This window comes from Pelodiscus sinensis, chromosome 32 (assembly GCF_049634645.1).
Source record: "Pelodiscus sinensis isolate JC-2024 chromosome 32, ASM4963464v1, whole genome shotgun sequence".
Taxonomy (NCBI): domain Eukaryota; kingdom Metazoa; phylum Chordata; order Testudines; family Trionychidae; genus Pelodiscus; species Pelodiscus sinensis.
Window position 1 is genome coordinate 5808589 of NC_134742.1, and position 21391 is coordinate 5829979.

Below are 21391 nucleotides of genomic sequence, written 5' to 3' on the forward strand. Positions count from 1 at the left end.
CCATGCTGCTCCCGTCTGGCCAAATGCAGAATTTGCCACATGGGAAGTGGGAGATTGCAGCCCGCAAGGCGAGTGGGGCCCGGTGCTTTAGGGTGACCATGAATCGCACCGATGTGAGTGGCTGAGGCCAGAGAATTGCTTGCCCTCCATACGGGGGCAGCGCGCTGTGTGCATCCTGTGTGCTGAGCCTGGCAGCATGACGGTGGTGCTGTGCAGGTCCCGGGTGGCCTTGTGTTGCGAGCAGCTGCTGCAGCGTAGCTAGAGTGGGAGCCGGTCTCTAGAGCGCCAAGGAAGTTCCCTGCCTTTGCTTGTGTTGTGAAGCAGAGAGACGGGACATGTGGGGGGCTCAGGGCAGGGGGTTCTGGAGTCAGGAGGGAGGTTCGGGACAGGGGGTTGGTGTTTGGAGGAGCACGGGGGGAGTTAAGGAGCCAGGCAGGGGGTTGGGATCGGGGGTAGGCTCAGGGCTGTGAGTGAGGGTGCAGGAGTCAGGGATGGCGGTGGGTAGTGAAGGGTTCATGGAAGGAGCTGGCCAGTGGTGAGTGTGACGCAGCTCTTGCAGCTGATCCTCACAGAGACAAGGGACTCCAGGAGCTGGCCCCGGTTTCCATTTACTCCCCTCCAACGAGTGGGGAGGCTGAACTCTAGGGGTCAGCCCTCACTTGCAACTGCCCCTGCAGCTCGTGAGAGTTTGGTAGCTCCGGGGTCTGCCCAGCCTGCAGCTGCACCCCAGCCTTCAGCTGGACCGGGAGAGGGCGGAAGTTGGAGTCAGTGCTGCAGGGGATATTCACAGGCAGCTAAATTGGCACCCACCCCAGCATGGCACCCCTCTTCTCCCCGCCTCCCCCCTTGCTACACCTCTGGCTGTGGGGGAAAGTTCCCTTTCTCCCCGGCTGCCACAGGACCTGGAAGTACTGGGACGCCCAACGTTAGTTTCCTTATTGTTGCCTGATTTAAGGAGGGTGAATATTATTTATTTGTAGTGGTTGGCTTGCCATTTGAACGGAGCAGAAGATAATAAGATTCTCGTCCCAGAATCAGGCTGCACAGAATGTACAGAAGATCCTTGGGGGTATGACAGGATGTTCACACAGATAAAACAGTTGAAAACTTTATTTAAATATATGGACTAGATCAAATAGCAACGTGAGTTATACAATCAGGGTTACAAATGCAGTATCAGCAGTCTAAGATACATACGGGATTATAGCTATAAGCGGTGGTTTAATATACTCACACTTGTTCTCGATAACATGGTGATATGAAACGACAGCCAAGAGTTGCCTCCAGTATGTCAAAATAGGTCTGGTCTGAGTTTTTCAGTTCTTGAGTGTGAGGTGCAGAAGCTTATGCTATAAGGTATTGAAGCTAGCTTAGTTTACTTAACTGACTGATTTAAACCTAGATTAATCTCAGGGCATGTCTACACTACATTCCTCTTTTGAAAGAGGAACGTAAAGGAAGCCGATCGAAAATTCAAATGAAGCGCAGATTTACAAATCTCGTGCTTCATTTGCATAATCACATGAGAGCGCTGTTTCGTAAAAGAGTTTTTCAAAAAAGAAACTGCAGTCTAGATGGGGTTCTCTTGAAAAGAAAACAAAACAAAAACAAAACCTTTTTCAAAAGAACGTACTCCTGAAAAAAAAATTAGGTGTACAGGTTCTTTCAAAAAAGGTTTGTTTGTTTTCCAAAAGAACCCCATCTAAACTGCTGGTTTTTTTGTGAAAAACTCTTTCAAAAAAAGCGCTCTCACACAATTATGCAAATGAAGCGTGAGATTTGTAAATCTGCGCTTCATATGAATTTTCAATCGGCCTCATTTGCATTCCTCTTTCGAAAGAGAAATGTAGTGTAGACTTAGCCTAAGAGACCATTGGAAAGACAAAGTTTAAAGACAAAGTTTAGAGACTAATCTTAACTCCCAAATCCTCCTGCTCTTTTTCCTCCTCTTCTTCCCTAACTTCTTGAACTAATCAAAATCCTGAATATCTACTATCTGGGAGAAATGTCCCAGAGAAAAATGCTAATTTTGCCTTAGCTTATCATACAGGATATGGCCTGTAGGTCCCTTGCGTTACAGCCAAATTACTTTCATATAAGCAAATAATACTACTATAATAAAGCAAGCGATTACAGAGTACATGGCCCCCTTTGACAGAGAAATTTGTAAAATGATCCCTTTCACACAGGTATGGATATAAATGGTCAGGGATTTGTGGGGACAATTTCAATGTCATTGTCCACTGCTTGGGGTGGAGGTGTATCAGACAGCAGACACTTTAGATATTCTAGTGCCTTTCTGGGATGTGCACCATATCTATGAATTTGCTGTCATCTATGTTAGGTACCTGTCTAGATCTTTGCTTGCACCTGGTGGAGTGACATTCTGTATATCCCAAAATAATGAAAATAATTCCAACAGCAAATCCTTGGCCTATCACTCATCCTTTTAATCCCACATCCACCACAGGAGTGGCTGAAGACCCATCACCCTCATTCATTAAATTAATGGAGATTGCTTATCTCCTAGAACTGGAAGGGACCTTGAAAGGTCATCAAGTCCAGTCCCCTGCCTTCACAAAGCAGGACCAATTACCATCCCTGACAAATTTTTGCCCCAAGTCCTCTCTGCAAGAATTGAGCTCACAATCCTGGAGTTGGTAGGCTTATGCACAAGCCACCAAGCTATCCCTCCCCCCAATAAGGTGATTGTTTGGCTTCACCCTTATCATTAGTAATTTCTATGAGATGGGTCTCATTACCAGCTAACAATGCCTTTAACTCCAATCCTAGTGGGGAAATACTGACCAGAATTACAGGAATCGCACTGGAACCTCTTTTGATTGGTTGCCACAGTAGGTCATCCTCTCCATCTTACTTTCCCATTTGGTCAGCCTCACCAGTGACACATTCTCTGACTATGTTAGCTTTGGGGTCGTTAATGGAACAGACAGCCGCCAACTGTCTGTACATCTTGTTGTCTGAGTCACACACTGGTACTGAGATAGTGAATGAGACATACAAGGAGCAACACATGTGGATCACTTCTTTTCTGACTTTTGAAAACATCTGGGACAATACCAACTCCGCAAATTGTTCATTTTTGATTAGGTGGGATTATAATGCTTTCGTTATTGTGTTGACTACACATTCCCCAAATAAAGAGCAGAACATTTTTTTTCCTCAATATTGATCCTTGTACTGAACAGGCTACGTCTAGATTGACGTGATTTTCCACAAATGCTTTTAACGGAAAAGTTTTCCGGTAAAAACATTTGCGGAAAAGAGCATCTAGATTGGCACAGATATTTTTCCACAAAAGCACTTTTTGCAGAAAAGCATCCGTGCCAATATAGATGCTCTTTTCCGCAAAAAAGTCCCAATCGCCATTTTCGCGATTGGGGCTTTTTTGCGCAAAACAAATCTGAGCTGTCTACACTGGCCCTTTTGCGCAAAAGCTTTGCGCAAAAGGACTTTTGCCCGAACGGGAGCAGCTTAGTATTTCCGCAAGAAGCACTGATTTCAGACAGTAGGAAGTCAGTGTTCTTGCAGAAATTCAAGCGGCCAGTGTAGACAGCTGGCATGTTTTTCCGCAAAACCAGCTGCTTTTGCGGAAAAACTTGCCAGTCTAGACACAGCCAACATTTTTAAAATCCAACCAGTTCTGAGGCCACACTCAACTGGCCAAAGAGCTGCACTGGCCAAGCCAACTAGCCACACTCTGCTTGCCAAATACCTGCATGTGGCTAATGGCTAGCATGTTGGACACCACAACAGGCTGATTAATTTAATGTTGTGTCTCATTACCCAGTTGGGTTATAGCATGCACATTCTAAACTGTAAATTGCTCTTCCTGTGACCGTCCCTTGATTCCTGGTAGCACTGGGTTAACTACCCGGTTCACTTCCTCTCGTAACACATGATCTTTATGTTTTTTGAATCTTTCCTTCCCAAAACTGCCTACATGCCTGGCAGGCAGGAGGGCTGTGGTTGTGACATGGCAGCTTAGCTCCTTGGATGCTAGGGAAGGGTGGAGACACAGCATAGCAGCCTGGCTTCCTAGCCTTCAGGGAGGGCTGGGGCTGCAGCACTACAGTCGGGCTTCTTGGCTGCCAGGGAGGGCTGGAGCCCGGGCCACAGCATGGCAACCCCAACACTCCCGGTGGCCAGGAAGGATCGGGCTGGGGGTGGGTGGGTTTTGGCTCCAGGGGTGGGACTGGGGTTTGCTTTCTCCAGCTGGGCCTTAACCCTCCACTCGGAGGTCATGAAGGGAACCGGAACGGATTCCTTTGGGCTCATGATTTCCCTCCCACGACACGCTCCTCTCCCTGGGTAGGGGCATCAGGTTTGCTGCAGAGCCATTTCCTCGGCGTGCTGCAGCTGGAGCTGCTGACATTGAGGTCGTCATCCAGGTAGGCACAGTCGGCTCCTCCTTGTATTTCAAGCCTGCAAGCCAGAGGCAGTAGGAGCGAGAGTCAGTGTGTGCCAGGCACAGACCGGGGGAGACACCCCAGGAGAGGGAGGGGAGCTACCGCACTCACAGCCCCTCAGGATCTCCCCCTCTCTGCACTGCCCCAGACAGGAGGGGAGGTGAAAGCAGCCAGTGGGGTATTTCCATCAACTCCCACCCAATGCAAAGAAACAGACTCACCGATGGTCGAACTCGGTGCCATTGACCCATCTCCAGACCCCGCCTGCGTCCTTCCGGAGGCCGATCCAGTGGTCCAGTCTGCCTGGGTAGGGCAGCAGGGAGCGCTTAGAAACCCAACAAAACCAGCTGTTAGCCCAACTCTGCTGCTCCCCCCCTCTGGCAGCAGGGGATTTCCAGAGGCCTCTTTCACTGTTACTGGGTGAAGGGATCAGATCAGTATTAACCCTTCAGCCGACCAGGTCCTGGGGCTGTGGCACATACTGGGTGAAGCAAGGTCACTATCTGCCAAGTGGCCCCTTCTTGGGGTGCAGCAGGTCCAGAGGGGAGAAGGAGCTACGGGAGGAGGTGTCATGGCTCCTTCCCCACTCTGGCATGATAAATGCAGAAGTGGGGGCCAGCAAGTATACCCCAAAGCCTTATCTACCAGGCTTTGGTATAAAACTTCCCCCAAAATCTTAAAAACCCTAGATTTTGGGAATAAATCTTCCACTGCCACCACCCAAATATTAATAACGAGATTAGGGGAAGATCATTTGGGAAATCTCACCCCTATTATAAAAATCAGGCACACAATTAACCAATGCCAGGTTAATAAAAAGAAAAGAAAAAACTTTTATTATTACAACAATATTCCTGTTGCAGCATAAGGATCAGATGGGAAGGTAACAAAATATATTCATGGAGGAATTACACCATGGGCTAGAACTTAGTTAAAAAGAAAAGCCAAACATCTCTTAAGCAGTGCCAGATTTCAGATCCCGTACCCAACCCTTAAAACAATAAAGCCTAACGAAAGTACCTAAACTTTACCCTACTTACAGAAAAAGAATTGTTTCTTGGAGAGAGAGAGATACATGTTTGTCTCCCCCTGTAGCGGCAGAGGACTCCCCAGAGACAAAAAAGGAGAAAGGAAAAAACCCAAATTCATTTGTCCCAGTTTGAAAGTCCCACCTACATTCCTACGGGTCACTCCACCTGGCTAGGTGTAGTTAACTCCTTAATCCCCAGGGGTACATTTAGACTACAGAGTTTTGTCGACAAAAGTGGACTTTTGTTGACAAAACTATACCTGCATCTACACTACCGCTGAGTTCTGTCGACATAACGTCGACAGAACTCAGCAGTTTTGTCGACGCTGGTAAACCTCATTTTACGAGGCATAACACCTTCTGTCGACAGAAGGTGTTATTGCATGTAGGGTTGTGTCTAGACTACAGGGTTTTGTCGACAAAGCAGCTTGGTGACAGAAGTTTTGTCGACAGATACTGTCGACAAAACTTCTGTCGACAAAACCCTGTAGTCTAGACGTACCCCAGGATGCTGGCTAACCCTCATAATCCTGACAGGAGGGCAGACAGACCCCTGCCACCAGGGCAGGGCAGTGGAGGGCAGGGAGCACAGAGCAGGGTGAACTGTCCCCACCCCAACCATGGGGGAACTCTGGGGCTTTGTGGAGCTGGGGAGCAAGGGTAAAAGTAACACATTTCATTCAAGCGCTGTCTCTGTGCAACCTCCACTTTGGGGAGGGGGGTCAGGGCAAGAAGTTGGGGAGGGGGCTAAGATAGGACCCTACCTAGCGCCTGCCCTAGGAAGATGCAGGACCAAGGACAACCCCCGCTCTCTCCTGCACTCCAGGCTCCATCTGACCCCACCTCTTCCCAACCCTGCTCCATCCCCTCTTCCAAGTCCCTTTTCCTCAAGTGACAGGGCCCGGGAGATTACCAGGGTTTAGGGGAGGACTGGGACTGCCAACAGGGGATGCTCCACCCCTGCATTCACTGCGGTGCTAGGAAATAGCGTGACCTGGCCCCAGCCCAATGCGCTCCCTCCAGCCCAGCTCCCAGGCACGTCCCTCGGGAGTGGAGCAGTCTGGGATGGGGATGGCCCTCAAACACGGGCATTGCAGGCTGCAGCCAGGGCCCCAAGCTGAAGGGGCCCCAGGCACCAGTCCCTAAAACCCATTTCTTCATCGGGCCTTACTGCTGGGCCTGCAGCTGGCTCTGCCCTGCACATGAGGAGTCTCAAACTGGGGCTCTGAGGACGTTCAGAATCAGGGATCCTGGAGCCCCAGGACCACCCAAGGTTTGGCTGGCAGTACCTCACCAACTCTGGCCCGCCCAACTCCCCTCTGTCCTTCAGGGGCTGGGCCCAGCCTGACTCCAGCCTAGCCTGTGGTGTCGGCGATCGCCAGGCTTGGCACAAAGCGTCCGTGTGGCTCACCAGCTGCTGCAGACTCTCAATCGCGGCCAGGGAGGCAGCGTGTGAGGAGCAGTTCTTCTGGCTGTCGGTCCAGTTCCCTTCGGCCTTCGAAAAATAGTAGAATTTCCCCTGGATTCTGATCCAGTTCTCCGGGCACCCAGGAGAAGTAGGGGGGCAGGGAGGAGGATGTTTAGTTCTTTCCACTAAGAGAAAAAGAGAGAGAGAACGAGAGAGAGAGAGATCATTCCCATCTCTCAGTGGAGAACAAGCAGGCACGGGAGCACAGGGACTCTGAGAACAGATCAGACCCGTGGGTTACACGGCTGCTCTCTGAGAGCCGCCAGCACCTGCTGCTTCATAGCAAATGGCAACACACACACCCTGGTAGGTGGTGAGGGGACAGCCTGCCCCAGGGCACTCTGCCCCTTCCCTCCACCATGCAGGCCTCAAAGCAGAAAGGTTCACACAGAGGGGTGACTGGCGTGGACGCACATGAGGGGAGGGGGGACAGACCATGTGACCTTCACCCAGCCCAAGGAAGAGCCAAATCCCTGCCCCCCAGACCCTGCCATTCCCTTCTCCTGCTCCGCCCTATGCTGCTCCCAACCTTGCCCCACCCCTTCCCTCCCTTTGCTCCGTCTTCTCCCTCTTCCCACCAGCCGATGTGCCCAGGGGACTACTGGCCAGGGTTCTGGTGCCGGCAGTGGCGGTATGGCCTGTTCTGTTCCCTCAGTTGTATCACTCTGCTTCCCGCCGGTGAGCACAGGGGCTATCCTGACCTGCCCCTCTGTAGGGTTGCCAGATGGTGGAAACAAAAATATTAGCCCTCCCCCCCCCCCCCAAAAAAAAAACTAGGAGAAAATTCTGTTGAAGGGAAAAAAAATGGGGGGGAGACCAAAGTCATTGGTTGGCAGCCATTTTGTGCCAGCAACCTTGAGGACTGGGTAAGCATGGGGTCTGGGGTTGGAGGGCTGGGGGTGTTGGGAGCCGGGGGAGGGGGCGGAGGGAGGCCGGGCACTGAGTGTTTGTAGGGTTGCCAGGTGCCCGGCATTTTTGCCTCCTGGCTGGGGAAAAAAAATCTGAAAATATTGAACATTTTAGGTGTCTGGTATTCTCTGAATTTTTTTACCGGACAGGAGGTGAAAGTACTGGACTGTCTGGGTGAATACAGGACACCTGACAACCCAGTAATGCCCCGGTATAGCAGAGAGAGCTGGGGCTGGGTTGCTCCATTTCCTCTGCCACTGCTGGTGAGTGTGGTGTGTTGGGGGCTGATCCTTGTTGCTGGTGTCATCCTCCCTTCCCCACTAACTCCCCCATGCCCAGGGGCTTTGGCCCCACCTGCTGCTGGTGGGCCCCTTGTTCCTCCCACCCATGGTGTTGGGTTGCATTTCCTCTGAATACAACAGAAGATTAAGAGTGGTGCAGTAATTCAGCCAGTTCCATGGAGTGGCCACTAGGGGGAATCAGACCCCAACAAGTGGACGTGACCTGTTGGGCTTGCTGCTGCTGCTGGATTTGCTGCTGCTGGGCTTGCTCCCAAAGACCATTTACACCTTAAATCAACTAGAATTCTTTGAGGGGGTCAACAAGCATTCGGACGAAGGGGACTGGACGCGTCTCTGGCTGGAGGGAGGCCATGCTGCCTCACCAGACAGTGGCCGGACCAGTTTGGGGGCCTAGGGAACCCTGTTCCAGGACTGGCCTACCAGTGGGTAAAAGCGGGGTCTCTGGCCTATAGCCCAGCTGAGCCGTAGTCTGAATGTCCAGATCCGAGCCCGAAGCAAACCCCAAAAGCACTTCAGGGGCTCAGGCCTGGAGTCAGGCTGAGCCTCAGCTTAGAAAAGCCGCACCCTTAGTCAGGTCTCGGGGGGAAACCTGCCCCCCAAGGAAAGAGGTGGGGGGGGACGCAGGCCCACCCACTCCACTGCGTCCCAGCCCATGGCCCTAACAGTGGCAGTGCGGGGTGCCACTGGGACAGTGGGGATCCTGACCGCAACACACAGACCAGTTGACGTCCATTTCCTCAACCGACCCAATGTTGGCTGTCCTTGGGCCGCTTCCCACTTCTCCCACCTACCTGCCTCAGCCTCTGGTTCTCAGGATCCGCCAGGGACAGTGGGGCTGGCCGTGTGTCCATGGGCTCCAGGTCGGGGTTGATCAGTGGTCCCCACAGCACAGGCCAATCTCCTGGGTCTGCCAGCGGTTGGGGCCACCCAGGCCAGTCTTTAGGGCATGTCAGCAACTGACATGCCCCTTACCAGTCATGGGGGCTTGGCAGCAGCCTAGGACGCCCAATCCAGTCTCCTGGGCCCGGCAGGGGACCTGACGGTACCTGCCTGTCCTCCCTTCTTGGGTGAGGCAGCCGGACCTTTCTTCTAGGGCGCTCGGCTGGAGCATCTGGCTGGCTTGGCCGTTGGGTTCCAACTGAGCGCTGAGCTCCTTTTATACTCCCAGCCCCACCTTTCTGCTTCCTGTGGGTGAGGCTGGGTTGCTCTGGCCAAGCCCACTTAGGGAGAATTTCCTTTTCAGGGTCAGTGGGAGCCCCACGCTGACTCACTACAGGGATCCAGGGGATATAATGCATTTAGATTTCCAGAAAGCCTTTAACAAGGTCCCCCCCTTAAGCAAACTAAACTGTCATGGGATAAGGGGAAAGGTCCTTTCGTGGACTGGTAAATGTTAAGAGACAGGAAACAAAGAGAAGATATACATGATGGCTGCGTCTAGACTGGCAAGACTTTGCGCAAAAGCGGCCGCTTTTGTGCAAAATCTTGCCGCCTGTTTACACTGGCTGCGAGTATTTGTGCAAGAACACTGACTTTGTACTCTACAAAATCAGTGGTTCTTGCGCAGATACTCTGACTCTTCCACTCAGGGATAAGCCCTCTTACGCAAGCATTCTTGTGCAAGAGGGCCAATGTAGACAGACAAGTCAATTTCTTGCGCAAGAAAGCCCGATGGCTAAAAAGGCCATCAGAGCTTTCTTGCGCAAGAGAGCACCTACACTGGCATGGATGCTTTTGCGCAAAAGTATTTGCGCAAAATCTTGCCAGTCTAGATGCAGCCAATCAGTTTTCAGAATAGAGAGAGGTAACTAGTGGTGTCCTCCAGGGGTCTGACTTTGGACCAATCCTAGGCAACATATTCATAAATTATCTGAAGAGAGGGGTAAACCGTGCAGTGGCAAAATTTGTGAGTTTCTCTACTTTGCAAACCTTTACCTTTATTTTCAGGTAGTAACTGAACAAGAAATTCAGAATCTCTCCCCATTTTCTTGGTTTTGGCTACCCCTTGTATCAGTCATATCTTGGTTTATAAGAAGATATTGAACCTCATAAAGCATTGAGATACCTTAAGGGTTACATGTTGAATACCAAAAGCCAAGCAACACTAGTTTCCTTTGTCTGGCAAAAAGTGCCTTGTCACTTTTACAATTTTGAATGAATTGGCTTTATTAAAAACCAAACCAAACCAAATCATCTGAAGCCTACAAAACAGAGTTTTACAAACCTACAAAACAGAAGTGTTTAAGGAGGTCTTAAAAATCTCACAGAGATGCATACACGCATGCATTCTCCTTTATTTAATCTCCTTTACACTACTTTAATTATTTTTACACAGCTGTGCATAGATCGTGCACATTTTATACATTTGGGTGGTCAAGTCTCAATAGAAACCCTTTCTGCTCTTTTAGCAAATTTAACTAACGTGTCCATAGTCAAATATTAAATCAGATTGTCTCTATGCCTGGTTTATTTACAGACATTTCTTTGGAAAAGTGTCCACTTTTCCTTTAGAAAGGCTGCAAAGAAACCAAGAATTCTTTTCCTATCACGCTTTTCTTCTTTTTAGCATTTTTTACAACATTCTGATGTCTCCATTCCCTCCAGGCTCTGCAGAGTTAACATCTCGCCCTTTTTCCTTAAAATACTTGCTCATCTCCAAAAGGAATAATTCTTTCATTCAGATGTTACCACTCCACATTTTATTCCAGGGATTTGAATTTCCAATGCCTGGACTTACTGCTTTCCTTTACTCCTGCCACTGTGCTCTCAGGACTCTGAACCTGTTTTCCAATCTCGCTAGCTTTCCTGCCTGCTTGTCTGGGCCTGATCCTGATCCTGCTTTCTGTGCTGATCAGCCCCTTTCCACGGACACTGGCTTTGTCCCACTATCAATTTACAGGAGGGTGGGCTCCACAGCTACCCCCCACGCCTCCGGGTCCTTTAACATTTTAAATGTCTAATGTTTATCAACTTCTCATCCTAGTTTAACCAATTATTTGTTGGGACTTACTAATAGTCAGTGCTCGCTGAGCCATGGTGAGCCCTGCTCACCAGCATGCGGAGATCACCCGAACTCGGCTCTTCTGGGTTGTAATCCCGGGGCGAGTAGATTACATAGATTGTCGAGACCTGCTAATAGTTCTTAACCTCACTAACAATATTTTCAGCACACAGTATACAATACAAAAACCGCAAACCTGTACCACAGGCCAGGAAGGGGACCCTCAACCTGTCTCAATTTTTATCCTTGAAAGAATTTCATGGGATATCTTTCCAGGGTGAGAAGGCAAAACACCACATTTATTGCCATCATAACATTATTCTGGTATATGCATATTCACACACACAGGCACACATATGCCCACATCCTATCTTGCTGTTGCTTAAAGTTCCACTACAAAGCTTCTGTTAATACAAACTTTTAATTCGTCATATTTTCTTTATAATAGAATCTGTATTCTAATTACTCCTAAGAGCAGCGGTGTGATCATTCTGAATCACAAGGATCCATCTAATCTGTGTCTATGTTAATGTCAGATACAGACACATGCAGTGTCCACCTGATGCATCTTTAGCACGGGCCTAGAAGACTGTTTCTCCCTGCTAACCAGAGAAGGGTGGCCAGCAAAGTTAACGCTGCTTAACATTTATTCTCACACTACCCATTACGTACATCAGACATTATAAAACTCTCTTGTCTACAAGAACCCAGGAGCAGGCACTGCAAGGGAGGGATAGCTTAGTGGTTTAAGCATTCACCTGCTAAACCTAGAGTTGTGAGTTCAATCCTTAAGGAGGCCATTTAGAGGTCTGTGGTTAAAAATCTGTAAAGGATGGTACTTAGTCCAGCAACTGGACTCAATGACCTTTCAAGGTCCCTACTACAGATAGGAGATAGTCATCACCAAGGCAGAAAGCACCATGCTCCAAGACTGAATCTTCAAGGGGTAGGAACTTACCTCCCAGAGCTACTGCTAAAGCAATAATGACAACCACTGCGGCCCCAATTACACCTGCGAGGACACCTGGATGTTTCCATAGCACAGGTTGAGCCCCATTATCTGGAAGATAAAACCCATCAGTGAGACCAGAACTGTTGCCATGGGGCTCTGATCTGACCCACCCCATTCTTGATTTCTATAATGGTTCTGTCCCTGCTCTCTACACACTCAGGCTGCAAAGGAGACTCTCACTTACTCCTGCGTGGCTCAGTGAGGGGGGCGGCAGGACAAACAGTCTGGCTGTGTCTACACTGGCCAGCTATTTTGGAAAATCAGCAACTCTTCCGAATAACTTGCCAGCTGTCTACATTGGCCCCTTGAATATCCAGAAAAGCAGTGACGATCTAATATAAAATCGTCAGTGTTTTTCCGGAAAAACTATGCTGCTCCCATTCAAGCAAAAGTCCTTTTCCAGAAAACTGTTTCAGAAAAGGGCCAGTGTAGACAGCAGATATTTCTTTTCCGCAAAAAAGCCCCGATCGCGAAAATGATGATCAGGGCTTTTTTGCGGAAAAGCGCGTCTAGATTGGCCACGGACGCTTTTCTGGAAAAGCATCCTGCCAATGTAGATGCACTTTTTCCAAAAATGCTTATAATGGAAAAGTTTCCATTTTAAGCATTTCCGGAAAAGGGTGCCAGTGTAGATGTAGCCTCTGTGTAATAACATATGGGACAGAAAAGGCAGCTGGGACTGTTGGCTTGCATGGCCCGTGTTCGCCCCCTGGCGTGGCACTCTGGATGCACCTCTTTTCGATTCCCTCTTGCTGTAATAGCTGTTACCAGATTTGCCCGTTACTTTTGGGCATGCTTCTTTATTAGGGTTATTCTTCAGGGGGGCAGGGGTGTTATAATTCTATTAATGTGCTGCTTGTGTTATTTGTGTTCCCACGGGGGCTGTACTTCTCCCTTCTGCCAATTCCCTCCCAATGGGGCTCTCCTGCAGGTTCTAGGTTCCCCAGGGCTGGGCTCTTCCTGCACTAAAATGAGAGGAACACACAGACACACCTACTACCACAGCAGTCTGAGAGGTGGGTTAATCAGCACTCAGCAGCTGAGTCCTTATCTGTCCCTGGACTCAGCAGGCTGGTTGCACAGCAATGCCAAGTTGTGACCCTCCTGCGCCTTTGGACTCCATGGGCTAGTTCAGGGGTCTCCAAACTACGGCCCGGGGGCCGGATGCGGCCCGCGAGGCCCTCTCATCCGGCCCGTGGAGACCTTTTTGGATTCAAAGGCAGAAGAAGTGAGATTGTTTCAAAACCCATTTGAAGCAGATGTGGCCAGTTGCCCAGATGAACTGCAGCTGGAAGTCATTGAGTTGCAAGCAAATGACCTCCTTAGGGACAAGTTCAAAATAGGACTGGTGGGTTTTTACCAGTTTTTGCCCAAGGAAGACTTTCCTAATGTCAAAACTTTTGCATCAAGGTACCTTTCAATCTTTGGAACAACATACCTGTGTGAACAAACATTTTCAAGAATGAAATACGTGAAGAACAATTTGAGAACAAACTTGTCCGATGATAATCTCAGGTCACTGTTGATGTTAGGGACAACAAATCTAAAGCCAGAAATGTCTGCTATTTTGGCATCCAGGAAACAATTTCACCATTCACACTAATACAGGTGTTCATGTGTAGTGTATCAATGTGTTATTAAATAATAACTGAATAAAATAATATTAAATAAATAATTAAAAACAACATCCATGTTTTGATTGTTTTTTATTTGGACCTCAAGTGTGTAGTCGGCCCCCGAACTGCTGTTTGATAGTTAATGCGGCCCTCGGGCTGAAAAGTTTGGAGACCCCTGGGCTAGTTTAACAGCACTTTAAGTTGCCACCCTCATAAGCCCCCAGGTTCAGCACCTCCCTATCCCATTCCCACACCACAACCACTCTGCAGATAACCCCCTTGGTGAGCAAACCCCACAGGATTTTTGGGTACCATGGGGGCTGTAGCTTAGATGCAAGGAACATTGTTGCAGCGTGAATGGGGAACCCAACAACAGCCCTGGGGAGGGGAAAGTGAAAAGCAACCAGCTTAGCAATGAAAGTTGTTCCTAGGTAGTAACCGTACAAGGGGAGAGAAACACACACACCAGTTACAATATTAAATCTAACTTAAATCTGACTTTACAAACTCTAAGGCTGAAAAGTAATAGGTGTAACGGCATCGCGCAAGAGGGGGCAGTGTAGACTCTTCTTCTTGTGCAAGAGCCTCTTCTGAAAAAAATGGTGGCTCATTAAGTATGCAAATGAGGCTTGGCAATATTCCACGCTTAGCCTTATTTGCATTTTACTCGCGCAAGAAGCCTCGAGTGTAGACATAGCCTTGGAGTGCCAAAGTGGGGAACAGCCTCAACACCTGTAAACCCCCCTCATGCAACACAAAAGTTACAGTTGTTGGGAAATCATGCATTGTTATTTAGGGAACATAAGAAAGAAGGGTCAGAAAAAGAAATCAGGGCGGGAACAGAGAAGGGACAGCAGTGTATTGCAAGCCCCCTGTTCAGTAATCACGCATGCATGTGAGACTGACAAACAGCCTCTTGTGCTGGGGCACATCCCTGAGAGAGGAATGTGAGGCTCCCCTTAAAATCAACCCTAACCCCTCTAGGGTCCCTGGGAGAGGAGGCTATGGAACTTAGCGAGAAGGGAATGTGAGCTAGCATGCGATGGAAGCGGTACCTGTGAATCTGGCTGTCATATGAGTCTGCCATGCATGTTATCAGCTCCACCATGGCCGTCAAGACTTTCTTCTGTTCTTCACGTCACGTTCCCTGCTTGCTTTTCCCTGGTTACTCCCGGGCGCTTTTTTTTTTTCCCCTTCAACAAATTTTTATCAAGTTTTTGTCTGGTATTTTTTTAGAAACCATCTGGCAACCCTAGCTGCTGCTGTCCCTGCAGCACTGGGCCTGGGCAATTATCCCCCTTACCTCACCCATCAGCGAGGACACGTTTTCCTACAAGTCTGAGTCAGTCTCAGCCCAGAGCCCCACAGAGGTGGCACTGCTGCGCAGCCAACAGCTACAGCCGGGGCTGAGGCACTCCTTGCTCTGTGGCTCCAGCACAACCCGCCCAGCAGTGGGCAATTCCCCACGGGCTGCATGGCCAGGGTGGGATGTTCCCAGCTGGCAGGGCGCTGGGTGGCGCAGCCAGGCACTGAGTAGTTCATTGCTGTTGCAGAGCAGGTCCTTTTGACCACAGCCTCACGCGCACAGTGCCCATTCTGCCACACAAAGGCCCCTCACAGAAAATGTAGGCCGCCCACACACTCTGAGAAAGCATAACTTGCAAGTGCACAATGCAGCTTTCAGTGAATGGAAGTGATGCCTTGTAGGCATCAAAGAACAGGGAGGTGAGCATGAGAAGAGAGCACAGCTGCAGAGATAGATAAGACTCTGTTGGCCGGTCCTTGAAGTAGACATAAGGAGATAAGACAACTGTCACACACACTGACCATGCCCGCATCAGGCACTGTCCATGGGGCCACCAGGCGGGCATCATGAAAAATCCAATAGGGCAATATTGCACATTACCAGCCTATCCGGCCCTGCCCAAGAACAGACCCTAATATGGTACCGGACATCAGGTTATGGTATAAAAACCCTCAACCCCTTTGTTCCGAGTGTTGAGGGCATGTGTCTTTTTTGTTTGCCTGGCTGAAGGATTGATCACCCTGAGGCTGTCTCCCCACTCCTCCAAGTTAAACACAGGGGTGCACGAGTCCTGAGCATGCTCCGAGTTCTTGTGTGTTTTTATGCTGTTACCGTTGCTGGATTTGTAAGTATCACTTAAATATATTAGTTACTGGTTTGGTTAATAGTTGAATCGTGTTAATCTCACTGGCTACGTCTACATTGGCCCCTTTTCCGGAAGGGGCGTGGTAATTTTTGAAATCGCAATAGGGAAATGCGCGGGGGATTTAAATATCCCCCGCGGCATTTAAATAAAAATGTCCGCCGCTTTTTTCCGGCTTTTAGAAAAGCCGGAAAAGAGCGTCTACACTGGCCCCGATCCTCTGGAAAAAAAGCCCTTTTCCGGAGGATCTTTGAAGTAGGAATAAGATGTTCTCAGGACTTTGTGGGGAGCAGGATGGGGGAAAGGGAGAGAGAAATAAGTGGGATGGGGGAAGTGCAGCCGGCATGTCAGGAAGAGGTTCTGGAGGAGCCAGAAAAGGGGCGGCCGCCTGGGGCTCCAGGTTCTCCCCCATGCACAGAGGGCCGGAGGCGGCTGCAGCCAGAGGGGCGGGCAGGGACCTGAGATCCGTGCACCCGCCTGTCAGCACCAGAACGCAGCTGGGCGGGTCCCGGCACCACAGCGACCTCTAGCGGGCCCGGGCGGAACTGCAGCCCCGCCCCGGCAAGGTGCGTTTGTGACAACGGGAAATTCTGCCCCTGCCCCCAGAGGCGCAGTGAAAGCGCAGCCCCGTCGTAGCAGACCCAAAAAACCACGCACCGACCCCGCCCTCGCTACCCAGCCAAAGAGGGGAGCAGCTGGGGTTGGGCGCCCCGAGATCCGCCGCTCCCCAATACAGCCCCCCCCCCCGTGTGGGTCTCGCCTCCCTCCCTGCTGGTGGGGCAGCCCCCCCAGGCCACGCCCGCCCCAAACGGGGCTCAGCCCCCGGTAGCTCGGTCCCAGCCCCAAATACAAACAAATCCCCCCCCCATTATTCTGGGACCCCCGCGATCCCCCCCCCCCCCCCCGTGAGTCCCCTCCCAGTAAATCTCTCCTCCCCCACCCCGGGGCTGTGTCGCGCTGCGCTCACCGCTCCCTCCATGGGCGCCGCCGCGCCCCAGCGCAAAGCCGGGGGGCCGAGGGCAGCAGCCCCCGAAGCGGCCCGGCCGGAGCGATGGATCCGCTCCAGCCCCCTACCGCTGCGCGGGGAGGCGGCATCGCTGCCCGCGAAATTCAAAGAAGCTTCAGCTGCTTATAGTGTTGCGCGGCGGCCGGGAGCTACGGGCCCCCTGCGATAGCCAGGCCCTAGGGGAGGGAAGAGGGGGAGGGACAGGTCCGATCTCTGAAGCCCTTGGGGCAGAGGAGCCGATGGGATCTCAGAGATTTGCACAGGACTCTGCCAGTAGGGACAATTTAGGGGCATGGAGCACGCTAGTAGCCCTGTGGAAACCCCGCCCTTCGCCCTGCCCACAGGACGCGTCAATTTCCGCTGCCTACATTTTACAGCTGTGTTAAAAAGGGAGCAAAGGGGCAGAGCAGAGGACGCGAAGTCTCACATGTCCCATGTGTGTTTTCTTCGCTGCCCTGGTTCCCTGAGTTGCACTCCCCTGCTTGCAATGATAGTTTTGCTCCTTGGCAAATAGTATCAGAGGGGTAGCCCTAACAAAAGACAGGATTATGCAGCACTTTAAAGACTAACTAAGGCTGTGTCTAGACTGGCAAGTTTTTCCACAAAATCATCTGCTTTTGCGGAAAAAACTTGCCAGCTGTCTACACTGGCCGCTTGAATATCCACAAAAGCATTGACGATCTCATGTAAGATTGTCACTACTTTTGCGGAAATACTATGCTGCTCCCGGCAAAAGTCTTTTTCAAAAAATTTTTTGCGCAAACGGGCCAGTGTAGACAGCAGAGATTTGTTTTCTGCAAAAAAGACCCGATCGTGAAAATGGCCATCGGGGCTTTTTTGCGGAAAAGCGCATCTAGATTGGCCATGGAAACTTTTCCACAAAAAATGCTTTTGTGGAAAAGCGTCCTGCCAATCTAGATGCTCTTCCAAAAATGCTTTTAACAGAAAACTTTTCCATTAAAAGCATTTCTGGAAAGTCATGCCAGTGTAGACGTAGCCGCTGGTTTATTAGGTGATGAGCTTTCCTGGGCCAGACCCACTTTCTCAGATGAAACTGTGGAAGAAAATTGGCATGAGCATATATACCAAAGGGATACAATAAAAAAAATGAACACATATAAAAAGGACAAATCAAATTTCAGAACAGAGGGGAGATTGGGGGGGGAGGAGGTTAATGTCTGTGAGCTAATGATATTAGAGGTGATAATTGGGGAAGCTATCTTTGTAATAGGTAAGGTAATTAGCATCTTTGTTGAGACCCTCGGTGGAAAAGTGTCAAATTTAAGCATGAATGACAGTTCTGAGCCTTCCCTTTGTAGTCTTGTGTTGAAGAGTCTTTGAAGCAGGATGCACGTGGTGAGGTCGTTGAGACAATGCCCAGTCTGGTTGAAATGGCAAGAAACTGTTTTTTCTTTGTGACACTGTCTGATAGCTGTTTTGTGGGCATTGATTCTTTGGCGAAGTGTCTGAGACGTTGGTCCAATGTACATAGCAGACGGACACTGTCAGCACATCATGGCATAAATTATATTTCTGGATGAGCAGGAATATGTGTTCTTGACCTTATGAGGGTATGTCTACACTACCCTGCTAGTAATGTAGGCATACCGCACTTGCAAATGAAGCCCGGGATTTGAATTTCCCGGGCTTCATTTGCATAAGCGGGGAGCCGCCATTTTTAAATCCCCGCTGGTTCGAACCCCGTGTAGCGCGGCTACACGGGGCTCGAACTAGGTAGTTCGGTCTATGGTGCCTATTCCGAACTACCGGTACACCTCATTTCACGAGGAGTAACGGTAGTTCGGAATAGGAACCTAGTCCGAACTACCTAGTTCGAGCCCCGTGTAGCCGCGCTACACGGGGTTCGAACCAGCGGGGATTTAAAAATGGCGGCTCCCCGCTTATGCAAATGAAGCCCGGGAAATTCAAATCCCAGGCTTCATTTGCAAGTGCGGTATGCCTACATTACCCTCCTAGTTCGAACTAGGAGGGTAGTGTAGACATACCCTAACTGAATAGCCTTGTTAGTCTGGATTAGCAAAAGCCAGAGGAGTCCTGTGGCACCTTATAGACCAATAGATTTCTTGGAGCATAAGCTTTCCTGGGCAAAGACCCACTTGGTCAGACACATGTAAGCTTGGCAAATGTTATTTCTGTTGCTCGTATTACTCTGTACAGGTTCTGCTGCTGGGCTGTGTTTTTATTTTGATAGCTACTGCTCAACAGCCTTTAAGTACATAGTAGTCACTGATTTTCACAATTCTTTCTGGCTACATCTACCCTATAGGCTTTTTGTGCCAGAACACCTGTTCTGGCGCAAAAACGTGCGGAGCGTCTACACGGCACGCACGTTCTTGCCCAAGTAAATTTAAAGTAAAGCGTGGGAACAGAGGCTAAAATGGCCATCAGATCTTTCTTGCGCAAGAGAGCGTCCACATTGCCATGGATGCTCCTGCACAAAAGCACATGGCAGTGTGGACGCGCTCTTGCACAAAACAGTTCTTGCACAACAATCCCCCCCAAGAAAGAGACTGGTCCATCCAGTAAAAAAATTCAGAAAATACCATGTGAAATGTCCGGTATTTTCTGTTTTTCCTGGCTTGGGTATTTGCCAGAACATGTGCCTGGAGTATGGACACTTTTTTTTTTACACAGGTCCTGGGAATTAAAGGGGCCGCAATTGTTTTTAGGCCCCAGTCAGTTTCCTTTTTTTAGCTCAACAAGGGTTTTTTTTGGGGGGGGGGGGAGGGTTTCTCAAAAATCAAAAGGGGAGCGTGATGCGACTAGTTTAATGGTTAACTGACAAACATCAGCTTTTCAGTTCCTGTTATGGAAACACAGCTGGAAGCCAGAAAGCAGCTGGGGCTCTGTAGTCTAAAGCTTATACTGCAGTCTCTGCACCAAATCCAGCATTAGGAGCAGGACCAAGAGCTAGGAGCCAGCATGCACTTATACACCAGACAGTATTATATAGTGATTTTGTGAAACGTTTTCTTCAAATAAAACTTCTAAGTACCTAATACTTATTTCCTGTATCAAGCCCCAGATAGTGAGGAGGCTCCCGGCTTCTCTCTTCCCAGCTGCCCTGGGACCTTCCTGAACCCCAAAGCAACCCCCCCGGCAGTGTCAGCACAGCTTCAGCTTTCTGGAGGCTGTGCCTTGTTTTGCCTTACAAACCAGATGCCCCATCCAGGGGAGCAAAGAGAACTGGGGGCCAGTCTGCTAGGCTTTCCCGCTGCTGCTGGTCGGTATGTGTGGGGATGAGGCAGGGCCAGTCCAAAGCAGGAGAAAGAAGGATCCGGGGTGGGGGTTGTCCTGAGCCTCACCCGGCGTGCTGGGTCCTCCCTAACCAGTTGCCTCTGCTTGGAGAGTACCCTGATCTAGGCTGTGCATAGGGTTACCAAGTGTCCAGTTTGGAACCGGATGGTCCAGTATTTGAGCTTTCTGTTCGGGAAACACATTGAGACAATAGAAATGAGAATATAGAAATGTCGGGTATTTTCTAACTCAGATGGAATGTCGATTGTGATGTCATGGCAAGTGCGTCTGGTATTTTTGTTGAAACCATCTGGCAACCCTAGCTGTGAATGATAGGACACTGGGAGGAGTTTGCAAGCGCTTTGGCCCACAAGCTAAAGAAGAGTCAACAGTGTAAAACTGCTGCCAAAAAAAAAAATCAGTAAGAGATCTGATCAATTAATTAGGACTCAAATGTGTTTTCTTGCATCGTTAGCCCCTAGATTAGGACACAAGTGAGAGGGTAACTCTTAGCTCGTCTCAATCTGTTTCCGATTCCAATTAAAACCAGGCCATTGAGAAGGGCGGCAGCAACTGTATAGTGTAAGAGAGGGGACTCCTGAGAGTGCAGGAATAAAAAAAGTGTAGGCTTACCCAGCTCCAACTGTTCAAAGAGCCTATGATGGAGACACCTCTGCTGAAAGAGCCTCGTTCCCTGAGTGTCCAAAACTTGTCCACATATTGACTGGACAATCTGGGAAGCTATTCAATCAGACAGTAGTGCCCCATGCTAAAGAACACTTCTGTCTGGGTACGACCCGTCAGTATCCTTTAAAAATGACAAGAAGTCCCGTGGCACCTTATAGACTAACAGATTTATTAGAGCATAAGGTTTCATGGGCAAAGACTTACTACGTCAGATGCATGACAAACTGGGTCTTCGCCCACGAAAGCTTATGCTCCAATATATCTGTTAGTCTATAAGATGCCACAGGACTCCTTGTCGCTTTTGCACATCCAGACTAACACAGCTACCCCTTTGATACCAGTATCCTTTAAGTAGCTGTAATTTCTTTGCTGTTGCCTCCTTAGTACAGTCACATGGCTCCACTACTGCACACACTAGAATATCCGCTCTGCTTTGCATTATACTTTTATTCCTTTTACTCATTTTGGAAACCAGTAGCATTCATTTAAAATATTAGACAAATA

The 21391-nt window shown here is 49.5% G+C and overlaps 1 protein-coding gene across 1 annotated transcript; it reads right to left on the reverse strand.

Moving 5' to 3' along the window:
- Positions 1-1095: 1095 nt before the first annotated feature.
- LOC112547226 (C-type lectin domain family 2 member D-like) lies at positions 1096-17237 on the reverse strand. Its single transcript, XM_075913818.1, has 6 exons — positions 16904-17237; positions 14824-14961; positions 12099-12200; positions 6872-7053; positions 4652-4755; positions 1096-4446 (listed from the first exon to the last, which is right to left on the reverse strand). The coding sequence occupies exons 2-6, from the start codon at positions 14840-14842 to the stop codon at positions 4296-4298; spliced, it is 558 nt and encodes a 185-aa protein (XP_075769933.1). The 5' UTR covers positions 14843-14961; positions 16904-17237; the 3' UTR covers positions 1096-4295.
- Positions 17238-21391: the final 4154 nt, after the last annotated feature.